This window comes from Sceloporus undulatus, chromosome 2, assembly GCF_019175285.1.
Source record: "Sceloporus undulatus isolate JIND9_A2432 ecotype Alabama chromosome 2, SceUnd_v1.1, whole genome shotgun sequence".
Taxonomy (NCBI): Eukaryota; Metazoa; Chordata; class Lepidosauria; order Squamata; family Phrynosomatidae; genus Sceloporus; species Sceloporus undulatus.
The window spans coordinates 216798151-216810921 of NC_056523.1; the positions used below are offsets into that span (position 1 = coordinate 216798151).

Below are 12771 nucleotides of genomic sequence, written 5' to 3' on the forward strand. Positions count from 1 at the left end.
GAAAAATATTTAGGAAAAACCTAAAGTAGAGAGAGGGTAGAATTCAAAAATAGCCCATTGAGGACTGCAAAGATGCAGAGGAAAGAGTCAAAGTAACACAGTTTCATATAATGAATTTGTCTGCAGAATTATATTTTATAAAGAACCTAACAAGGGAGAATGACATTTCTTGTTTTGATGTAATGCATAATGTTTTCTAGTTTATAAATTTATTTGAAAGTGCATTTAAAGGTGTTTTAGAAACACTGAACAGGATTTTTTCAAGCTTTATGTTATTCGTTCTTAAACAACCCACAGAGTTTGAAGAAAGAATGAATGTCATACATGCTACCAGGGGTAGGTGGGATAGGAAGAAGAGAAGAAATCAAGTTGATCCTGGGCAAATCTTAAATGTACAAGTTGTGAGATGCCATACTTTAAAGACAGCCTGCCCACCCTGGCCATTTCCAGATGCTTTGGATTAAAAATCCCAACACCCACCATTGAACGTTGGAATTTGGAAACACTTGGAACATGTCAAACTGAAGCAGAACATTTTTATTACTTGCTAATTAGCTTACTTGCTGTTCACCGCTATTATCTTTGGAATAGCAATATATAAATAAAACAAATTAATTAATTATTAATTATTCCCCTAAATATCACCTTTGAAAAAGCTAACAATAAAATATGCTATATAAAGGTATCACTCAAAGTATCACATACCATTTTTCCTCTGTCAGTCCTATCCTTTTTTGCATTTAACAGTAATGACTGGCATAATGATTAATGTTGCCAATTACCATAATGGCAAATTAGCATTATCTTGTTACTAATATGATTTTTAAAACTCATCCAATGTTAACATAAACAGATTGGATTTTCAACTTCATTAATGGTTAGCAAAATCAGTTTTACAAGCAAAGTAATGTACACAAGAGGTAGTGTCAGAAGATGAAACTCCCAGGTCATATGGCACTCAACAATTGGTATGGTATCCCAACAATTGGGATACAGGAGATAAAAATGAGTAGCACTGTGGCTAATGATTCAACTGGACTCAAGCCAAAAGGACATTCAGAGGAGAAAGAAAAATCTGAAGTTGCACAACACATATTATATCATGGAAATGTGAGAAGTATGAGTCAGAGGAAAGTATGCATACTAATAAAAGGAAAGGAATGTCTAGGCATTGCAATACTTTGAAAGTCTAAGAAGAAATGGGGTGGCATTAATAGTGAAGTGAGATGTAGCAAAACCAGTCAATGGATACAATGCAAAGTCTGACTCAATAATGTCAATAAAACTTCAGGGAAAATCCGTTGGTCAAGTTTATGCTCTAATTACAGAGACAGAATAAGATGAAATGGAAAGATTCTATGCTAGAGTCCAAGAAGAAACACCAAAACAGGACTTGTCATTAGTCATAGGTGATTGGAATGCAAAAGTAGGAAACAGAGCTGAATTCAAGATTGCAAGAGCATTTTGCCTAGGATCAAGAAATGAAGCAGGACAGCAACTAACTGAATTTTGTGAAGCCAATAGCTTGCTCAGTGCAAACACATCTTCAAGCAACTAAACAGATGTTTGTATATATAGATACCACCTCATGGCCACTAGAGAAATCAAATAGACAACATAATTGGAAGCAGAAGATGGAGACGCTCAATTCTCTCTGCAAAAACAAGATCAGGAGCAGGTTGTGGCACAGACCATCAACTGCTAATATAAAATATCAGAGTGAAGCTAAAGAAGAACACTAAATCAACCATTGTTCCAATACACAACTTGAAGCACACCCTTGTAGAATTTAAAGATAATGTAAAATAAATAGATTTGCACTATGAAGCCTAATTGAGTCAGGGCCAGAATAACTGAGGAATGAAGCCAAGGACATTGTCACGAAGAAATGGGTGGAAAGACACAATCAACAGTCAAAAAGAAAGAGCAGCCTGACAGGATGACAGATGAAACTTTAAACAATTAAGGACACATGAGATGCAGAAGTAAAAAGGTGACAGGAATAGAGTTAGAATCCTGAATGCAACTGTTCAGTGACCTGTGTGCAAGGACAAAGAGAACTACTATAATAATCAGTGCAAAGAAATAGAAGATGACAACAACAAAAAAGAAGTGTAAGATGCCTTTCCCACAAGATCTGTGAAATAAAAGAGAAAATTAAACCAAGAGTGGGGATGCTATATAACCAGCAGAGGAAGACATTACATGATTACATTAAAATAAAAAGCCAATAAAAACAATATACTGAAGAACTAAATAAAAGAGAAGAAAGGATGATGGTTCATTCAAGGAAAAACCATTTGAAGATGAACCTACAGTTTAGAAAATGAAGTGGGAGCTGCACTCAGAGCACTTGCGAAAAATAACCAATACAGCTGGATGGAGACTGCAGTCAAGAAATCAGAAGACGGATTTGGAAGGGCAGATAGGGAGGAGTGAGACAAGATTGTGAAGTGTAAAGATGTATCATTACATACGAAGTTTAGGATTGTTCATATCATCTATATCATACGAGCATCCACATCAAATGATGTCCGTATGATTGTATTTCCGATTTCTATGCATGGCTGTGAAAGCTGGATAGTGAAAAAGGCTGGTAGAGGAAAAAAATCAATTCATTTGAAATGTGCTGGAACAAAATTCTACAGATTCCAAGGACAATAAATGGGTCCTAGACCAAATCAAGACTGAACTCTCCCTAGAAGCCAAGATAACTAAACAGAGACTGTCATATTTTGGCCATATCATGAGAACACATGACTCACTAACAAAAGACAATAATGCTTAGAAAAATAAAGGCAGCAGGAAAAGAGGATGATCCCATTCCAGGTGGACAGGCTCAATGAAGAAAACTACAGCCCTGAGTCTACAAGATGTGAGCATGGATGTTGTTGACAGGGTGAATGGGAGGTCTCTTATTCATAGGTTCACCATAAGTCAAAGTTAACTTGATGCCGTTCATAACAACAAATTTGATTAAGCCTTTTCTTCTAACATTCTTGTCACTGCCACAACTACGTTTAGTAAGCATGGAATGCTGACTAGCAGCTGAGGAGAAAGAAATCATAAGCCCCTGAGGAGAGGTAATTGAATGGAATGAATTGGAAAATTTGGCTGGCTGGCTGGAACCTTGAGCAGAAGCACTGTTTTGGATTTTGACAACTTAAGAGCAATTTAGAACGATAGATGAACAAAACTTTTGAAAATCTGGAAGAATTGCAAGGCAGTTTACAGTGTTTTACAAAGAAGTGAGGTATTATTAGAAGTCAAAAAGGCCAGTCAATGAGCAAAATGTGTAGGATAAAGTATTAGTTGAATTATTGGCCATATTTTCTCATCTGCATGTCTTTTGTATAATAATTGTGAGAAGACACAGCTGCTCTGGGAGGATGAGGAATGTTGTTAGGAAAACAGTACAACATCATTTCAACTGAAGTATCATTTCATTTTGTGGAAAAGAAGAAAACATTACGAAGAACCTTCTGACAGTGAGAGCTGTTTGACAGTTTCTTTGGAAGTTTTAGAAAACTATGGCCCTATACAGACAGGCCAAAATAAAGCTGCTTTGGATCACTTTGGAGATATACCGTTTAAATGATATGTGCGTCCTAAGAGTCCAGAAGCCACATCAAAGCAACGCTCCAGTCTTAAGGACTGGAGTGTGGCTTTGGTGTGGCTTTTGGACTCTTAAAATGCATGCATCATTTAAACAGTATACCTCCAAAGTGACCTGAAGCAGCTTTATTTTGCCCTTTCTGTATGGGCCCTTTGTACATTCCTGCATGGCAGAAAGGGGTTGGTCTGGCTGGCCCTTGAGGTCTCTTCTACCTCTATGACTCTATGATTCTAGATTGTGCAATCCAAATACACATGTGAAGTGGCACTCTAGCAGAGATCTTTGAATTTTTCAGATTACATTTCTAATTTAGGAAAGAATGAACTAATTGGTTATTGGTTTTGTTAATGAGGTTGTGAAATATGAAAAGGGAGGTTAATCAATAATTGAATCATCAATCTCATATTCACTGAATGAAAAACATGATGGCAAGACAGATAAAATGGCTGAATTCACATGTTTGATTGGTGATGTTACTTTCGTTTATACAGAAAATAAAACTTAGTTACAAAATACTCGGAAAAAGCAAGGTGGAGTTAAACAGTCAAGAAATAAACATATCAAAATCTGTTTGTCAGTGAACCACTGGTGTAGATATCTAGTGCTTTTTAAGGTAGGATACTTTCTCCACACTGCATTAGTCTCCCTTTTTGAGCAATAGCACTTTTCCTATATCACATAACTGCCATTCTAAGCAAGAAGCAACAATTCACCTTTACTTAACCACGAAGTGGTGCGTGTCCAGTTCCTTGTCTTCATATATTATTAAGTTCTGATGATAGAAGATGATTTTTTTAAAAAAGTAAAATGTTAAAAAAAAGACATTTAAAACTTTCTCATGTCTCCCCAACTTCAGGAAAATGTGAAAGCCCTGCTCCTGTCAGAGGAGTTTCCAATGACCATATCGAACTTAAGAAACCATTACTTCTCAAAAATAGCTCTGGAAATGGTTGAATTCTTTTAAAGGAGATATAATAAAGACCAAAGGTGAACATCAAGGAACATTAGGTATTTCACTGGAGACATTAATGACTAAGATCTCATGTGTGAAAAGCATTGGATGAGATCATTCGTAGACACCCATATTAAGCAGCATAATTTCAAAGTATGAGATTCTTCAGGCACAATTGTGAGAAATGCTTATAGCTAAGTTAATTAAAATGATTCACATGACAAAAATGCAGAGAAGCGAGGTAACTCTGAGATTAACCTTATGTACATTTTATCATGTGTATCCAACAGCTATGCAGCAAGGCTAGACACTTCTTTTCCTACATATTTTGATTGAATAAATTATCTTACTGTCCATTCCACAATTCCAGGTAAGCCAGAGAACATGGATTTGGGTCTCCCACTAATTTCAAATAGGCCTCAATCATCTAAGACTTTATGTAGCACTTCAGTTTATTTAAGATGTGAATCAGCATCACAAGTAAAACTAGAGAGACAAAGAGAAATGCAGTAGTTTAATTTGCCTGTTTAACATCTCTCTGTTCTTTCAGTGCCATGACTCTGTCTCTGATGCCGGCATGAAGAGGGAACAAAAGGGAACCACACAGCTTTGCTGCTAAAAGTCTGCAGCTTCTTTCTCTCTCTCTCTCTTTCTCTCTCTCTCTCTATTTTATGAAAACTCACCAGGCACCATCCCTGTCAGCGTCGGAGCAGAGTAGCTGCCCTGTCCAGCAGGGGGGACGTGCGGAGGGTATCCAGGGAGGGTTGTGCTTGCCAAATCACGACCTGAAGAATCAAACCAACAAATCACCATGTGAGCATTCACAACAACAAGACATGTTTTTACATTTCCCTTAACACTCAGAACACAGGCCATGTATTTGTCATAACTGTACTGCGAATACCAAAGTGGGAATTTTTGCCCCCAGCCTTAGCTTTGGCAGGAATAAGAAAGATTTCCATTTCTTTATAAGCTGCCACAAAGTAAGAGACAGAGAGCAATGGCAAAAGGCACTGCAAACAGGTTCGTGGCAAGCTTGTTTTGAACTCAGCTTTTCATCCCCTTGCTTATTCTCAAGATTCCTTGCAAGTCTGAGTAGTCAAACTGATTGAGGTTTCAAATAAGGGCATGTGTTTCTTAAGGAGTGATAGGAAGATTGCCTTTTTAATCCACACCAAGGAAGCTGGAGCATTTTAGACACACACGCACACACACACAGCTACATTTTGTGGAAGAATCCTCAGAGAAATATACCTATGGGGTTGGCATTTTACAAACTTGTCATCTGAAGAGATAGGATGTCTACAGCTTTCAGCTATCTGATGGTTGTGGTGTGTGCCTTCAAGTCAGTTCTGACATGGCAACCTGGGTGGCACTTATCATAGAGTTTTCTTGGCAAGATTTGTTCAGAGGGGGGGTTTGCCTTTGCCTCCCTCTGATGCTGAGACAGCATGACTTATGCAAGGTCACCCAGTGGCTTTCCATAGCTGAGCAGGGATTCAAACCCAGGTCTCCAGAGTTATAATCCAATGCTCAAACCACTAACAGCTCCTCCTAGTTACCGACTGCCTACTTCTTTTTTTTTAATAGACAATAATTGATTTGGACCTAAAGTGTCCCAACAAATGTATTCCATCTGTGCTGATTAAGTTTTTCAAACTAGAAAGTCTGAGAGCTACTCAAAACTAATCTCCCACCTCATATGAACATTTGTGTTTTCTGACCCAGGATATTGTGTAATACTTTTGTTTCTGCACCCACAAACACTTCTGTGGACACAGGACACCCCCACAATGTACTGGAATTCTTATTGGGGCCTGAAAGCAGCCTAGGTTAAGAGCTCAATAGAAGAAGAAAAAATCTGTTTGGATGAGGTTTAACATGTATTCTAAGATACTATTGATAGTTTTCATTCACAGTATAGGTAAATTATTATTTGCTTAAACAAAACAGAAGAGCCGGACTTGAATGCAAAAATTCAGGTTAGTTTAACTATGGGATACTACTAAGCTGAGGACAATCCAATACTAATTCCCGAAAGACTGATTATTGATGCTATATCACCATTCACCGTGGAATTAAATAGGTCATGTGCTTGTAAGAATCTGAAATAACATATTTCATTTTTTGACATGCCCATGTGCCACAGTTAATGATAATTTAAAAATGGGTTGATCCCACCTTTCAACTGAGTACGCATGAATATCTTCTAGCAAAAATATCACAAGCTTATTACGGAGCAGCTTCAGACTATTAAATCATAATTATACATGCTAATATTGGAACAGAAGTCTTTTTTACCATTTCAACACTTCTATAACTTTTAAAAGAGAAATGTAGCCCCAAGAATCAATTGCAATTTTTATTTCCAATACATGTGATAAAATTACCTCTTTACTTGACTCCTGGCATTTCAGTTTAAGGGGTCAATACAACGGTTCCCAAACTTTGGTCCTTTAGATCTTTTGGACTTCAACTCCCAGAATTCCTGATCGTTGGCCAAGCTGAGTGGGGCTTCTGGGAGCTGAGATCCAAAACACCTGGAGGACCAAAGTTTGAGAACCACTGGGTTGAAATCATAGAATCATACAATCGTAGAGTTGGAAGAGACCACTAGGGCCATCCAGTCCAACCCCCTGCCATGCAGGAAATCCAAATCAAAGCATCCCCAAAAGATGGCCATCCAGCCTCTGTTTAAAGACCTCCAAGGAAGGAGACTCCACTACACTCCGAGGAAGTGTGTTCCACTGTCGAACAGCCCTTACTGTGAGGTAAACAGTGCAAGATGTTTCAAGTGTTGGTTTAATCAGTGGAAGATTTTCAGAGACAGAAAACTAACAACTTGGAGAACTCTGGTATATTTAAATACTCACAAGAATTCTTTACATAGATACATCTGCACAAAATTCTATATGAATTCATTTCACCAGCACCAGACATACAGACAAGAGAAAAAGAGAAAAGAATATTTGCTGAAAATACCCACAATTTAAGGAATCATCTTTGAACATCTGATCTAGATACCGGTTGCCTTGTTAATGCAAAAGTGAACTGCTTAAATCTATTTCTAACAAGTCATTTTGAAAACTACTGTTGTGCAGTCAAGTAGGCAAGTTTAAAAATACCACGGAATAGGAAAATTCAGGCAATTCTTACAATATTCATAATAACCAGGCTGAACTCTAATGTTGCAGTCCAAACCATACATTCAACATGAGATCTTACTTAACATGCACTGGGCTGGCCAAATCTGGATTTTGTGATTTGGCATCCAAGACTTGTATGCAATAGGTTACAGAAACTATTTATTAAATAGGCTTTTATGGTGGAAACTAATGAACTTCTATGTGAAACCTGATTCCACCAACTCCAATAGGATATACTTGTCATTTTATGGGTTGTTGTTTTTTTAAAAAAAAATATCCCCCAAATGATACCGTGTTTCCACAAGTTTTACAATTCTAAGGACTGTTACAGACTGCCAAAATAAAGCTGCTTTGAGTCTCTTTGGAGGTATGCTATTTAAATGATGCATGGGTCCTAAGAGTCCGGAGGTCGCGCCAAAGCCACACTCCATTCCTAAGCACTGGAGTGCAGCTTTGGTGCAGCTTCCGGATTTTTAGGGTGCATGTATCATTTAAACAGGATACCTCCAAAGAGACCCCAAGCAGCTTTATTTAGGCAGTCTGTAACAGGCCTAAGTTTTCTATGTGGTCTAAATGTTTCCATTTCCAAGGTTTCCATCTCAAAACCAAATCCAGTTTTGACTCTTTATAATTACTTGGTGGTAAAAGAAATTAACTTGGCCCCTGTTCAGAAGTGTATCCCTTTTTTTCTCCTTTTTGTTTCTCTATTTCTTGGGCAAAATCATGGCAATGAAAACAGATTATTGGGGCTGAGCTCTGGAACAAATGAAAATCCACTCATAAATGCCATTTGAATTAAATTAATTAGCCAAAGCCAACACCACCTATCATTTCAGTATGAGTAATGTTAATGTACTACTTTTCCTTGTATGCAGGAAAACTGTAACACACACACACACACACACACACACTACCCTCCCCCCCCCTACATTTGATTTTTGGCAGAGATTCTTAACATGACACTGTATGACCCTCAGCTAAATGGTAAGATCTGAGATAGAATGATGCTTTGCATTGCAGGGACCAAATCAGGATTTCTGAGTCACTGCAGAATTCGTGAAATCTAAGATGAAAAAAAGTTATGATGGAGCTTTCATAAACTGACGACACATATTCCACCTGTTCAGGAAATGATGACTGAGAAGCAGACTAACATATGAGGACACTCAAAGTAAGTAAGTAAAGAAATTTGCAATTTGAAAGGAGGAGATACTGAATGAGATGGCATGAGTCTAATTTATTCTCCTTTGGATCCCAATTTTTTGTAATCAGTACAAAAAATTACTTATTATAGTAGTATTAGATTAGTTATTATAGTAAATTTTAATGGGACACAAGTATGTTGAATATAGTCAGATCCAACCCATTGTGACTTGTTAAAAACTTTTTAAAAGAGATTTTAAAGAGATCTTTGACTGAGTTCAAACACTCAAAATGGGATTCTGTCAGAGTACTGACCAAACAAAGTACATATTGACTATTATAGCTGTTTTCTATGTACACAAATCAATATGTGTATATCCCTTAACATGAGGACCAAACTCTCTATATATTTAGCAAATGTATAATTGTACAGACTTTGTGAGACTATGGGCTCAAACAGACAGGTCAAAATAAAGCTGCTTCAGGTCACTTTGGAGATCTGCTGTTTAAATGACACACGCATCTTGAGAAGACAAAAGCTGAAGCAATGCTGCACTTCAGTCCTTAGGACTGGAGCATGACTTTGGTGTGGCTTCCAGACTCTTAGAACGCATGCATCATCTAAACATCATACCTCCAAAGTGACCCGAAGTAGCTTTATTTTGGCCTGTCTGTTCAGGCCATATGTCACTTCAGAGAAGGCAAGGGGGCACTGAATGCTTGAATGCTGCATCTTTACCAGAATCCCATGACAACAGAAAGGATTCCTAACAGAGCTCTAGTCTTAACTTATTCCTCAGTAATTTTTTCTATCTGCAATGAGATGGTGGGGTTGGAAAATCAAATATGACATCACATGCAGACATATATTATGAGATGATAACACCCAACAATGTTACACCAAATGCTTATTTTGAATATTTAGATTGGCTCTTAGTCTGTAGTCAATACAATCTGTCTTTTCTTAAAGAAAAATCATTGGAAATGATTGCAGTTTATGCACAGTTTCATTGGAAGGAAAGGTCAGGTACAGATGCAGATGCAGAGGTGGGTTTTTTTTGTTTGGTTGGTTTTTCAGTGGAATGGACCTCTAATGAACTGATGAACTGATATTTGCTTGGCGATGTTTATGCTACTAAACTTGCTAACACTAGAACTTTCACTGTATTACAACAATAATGACAATAAATTATTCCATACAGGCATATATATAGTTTTGGAGGCAATCAGCAAAGATAGGCTTTAAATCAGCCAACCAATCAGCAATGACCTTCCTCTATGGCAAGTGCTGTTAGTAACTACCTGCCATGTTGCTGATGGCTTGACTGAATGCCTTTTTTGAAGGTCTAAGTAGGTGAGAATATTCTTAAAACATTTCCCCTTATTTCTAAAGGAGAATGCATCACATTTTTAATTTTTTTTGGTAATAGTTATCAGGAGATTAATTGTAATACTTTTTTTAAAAAATCTTTTGGTAGCACATGTCTAGATCTTAAGAGTGGAAATACATATTTTGAAAGCCATGTAAAAAAACTATGAGGAACAGGAGGTTAGGAAGAGTTTTTCACAGGTGTGTTCCCATTACTGTATCGCAGTGATGTTCAAACTCTGGCCTTCCAGGTGTTTTGGACTTCAGCTCCCAGAACCCCGGACTATTGGCCAAGATGGCTGGGGATTCTGGGAGATGAAGTCCAAAACACCTGGAGGGTCAGAGTTTGGACATCATTGCTGTACTGCAATGAGAGTCAGCGTAGTGCAGTGGTTTGAATGTTGGAGTAGGACTCTGAAGACCTAAGTTCAAATGATTGTCAGGGAAACCCACTGGGTGACCCTGAATAAGTCACAGACTCTCTGCCTCAGAGGAAGACAAATTCCCCCGGGACAAATATTGCCAAGAAAAACCCTTGATTGTGCCATGGGAATTTCTTTCCTGGTGTGAGAAAAGTGTTGGACAGCAAATTCAAGAACAAAAAAGCAATGGCCATTGAATGCACCCCCCCCCCCAAAAAAAAAGGCAAACCCTCGGTGACAAACAAACAAAGCTTTCATACCTATAGGAACTTTATCTTTTCAACAATTGATTGGTTTTAAAATGATGCATAGGCAAGAAGAGAAAGCAACGGAGTGTCTGCCTCATTTTCTCACCACTACTTTTTGCTGGTGTTCTGCTGAATAAGCTTCTACAAGGCACTTGTTTCAGACCCCCCTCCATTCCTAAGCACTGAAGTGCAGCTTTGGTGCAGCTTCCGGATTCTTAGGATGCATGCATCATTTAAACAGCATACCTCCAAAGAGGCCCGAAGCAGCTTTATTTTGGCAGTCTGTAACAGGCCTAGGTAACTGAGTCTAAGCATTCTTGTTTAAAATGTTTGGCCTTAGGGCTGCAACAAACCATTGTTCCTTCTAATAAGAGGCTGATTATCCTTAAGAGACTACTTAGCTGCAGTTTGTAAACTTAGATTTTTCCCCCCTCTTCATTCTGTCATAGTAGGGGGTAAATTTAATGCCTGGAAAACCTTTTCAAATTAGATAAATTTCTTAGCTGTCTACTGGTATTTGAAACCTTGCAGAAAGCAGATGTTACCTTGCAAGGCCTAAATGATTGCCCCCAAAAGAGAATGAAGAACTGATTCTCTGACCAAATGGATTGACCAACTGAGCTTCAGAGACATTGAGCATTCTGGCTGAAGGATGAATATCAATTTTTTATTGTCTAGTGACTGAAGTCATATTAGTGGAACTATCTGCCACTTCATATGGGACAGGCAGAGTTACTTCTGTTGGTCTTACCCAGATGTGATTTTCTCCCTCTCTACCTCCCCACCTCAAGGATTAGAGTCCTGCATGAAAAGCAGGACATTGCTTGTGATGAGATCGTAATAGCTGTTCCGTTAAAATTGTAAAAGCAAAAGTCTAATAAAAGCGGTTTTTCCATAATAAAAGTCCCTTTATTAAGGATAACTGCCAAACAACAATGATGCCTATGTACAAATGTTTAAAATATATTCAGATGTAAACAGCCTTCACATTACTATGCCCTTCAGATAACCCAACCCTTACATTATGTCACTAGTAGGAAAAACAATCAGTAGGTTAATGACTGGGTAGAATGTGATGTGGTGATCTGAGTCCTGGACCAGGACTCTAGGAGACCAGGATTCAAATCCCCACTGAGCCGTGAAAACCCACTGAGTGACGTTGGGCACACACTCTCAGCCTCCGAGGAAAGCAAAGGCAATCCCCCTCTGAATAAATCTGGGCAAGATAACCCTCTTGACAGATTCATTTTAGGGTTGCCATAAGTCAGAAACAACATGAAGATACACAACAGCTCAATGTTCTTTAAAATAATGGGATATGCTAGTATTAATATTTTTTATTTTGTATATTCAACCCTATTTATCTCAGCTGAAAGCGGTAAAAGGCTGCAGTGATATACTTGCATCTCTGAGTCACTTTTCAGAAGACACTGTTGATCATGTTTACTTTAAGGCAGTGGTTCCCAACCTGTGGGTCGGGACCCCTTTGGGGGTCAAACAACCCTTTCATGGGAGTTCCCTAAGACCATCAGAAAACACATATTCCCGATGGATGCAATGAAAATGATTTTATGGTTGGGGGCCACCTAGGGTTGCCATAAGTCAGGACCTCCAAACTGGGACAAATGTAGGACAAATGTAGGACAACATTTTCAAACATAGCACACATTTTTTAAAAATTGGAGGACATGCGAAAATATTTAAATTAAATTTAAATTAACATTGTTAATTAACAAAAAAAATAAAAAGAAGGGAAACTTGGATATTAATAATAATAAAAATTAACAAAAAATAAAAAGAAGGGAAACTTGGATATTAATAATAATAAAAATTAACAAAAAATAAAAAGAAGGGAAACTTGGATATTAATAATAA

At 37.8% G+C, this 12771-nt stretch overlaps 1 protein-coding gene across 1 annotated transcript in view; it reads right to left on the reverse strand.

Moving 5' to 3' along the window:
• PAX5 (paired box 5) overlaps positions 1 to 12771 on the reverse strand; it is a 278811-nt gene that overhangs the window by 62314 nt on the left and 203726 nt on the right. The window contains exon 8 of the mRNA XM_042455822.1: positions 5252 to 5353. Within this exon, the coding sequence (XP_042311756.1) occupies positions 5252 to 5353 (102 nt within the window). The remainder of the gene's footprint in view (positions 1 to 5251; positions 5354 to 12771) is intronic.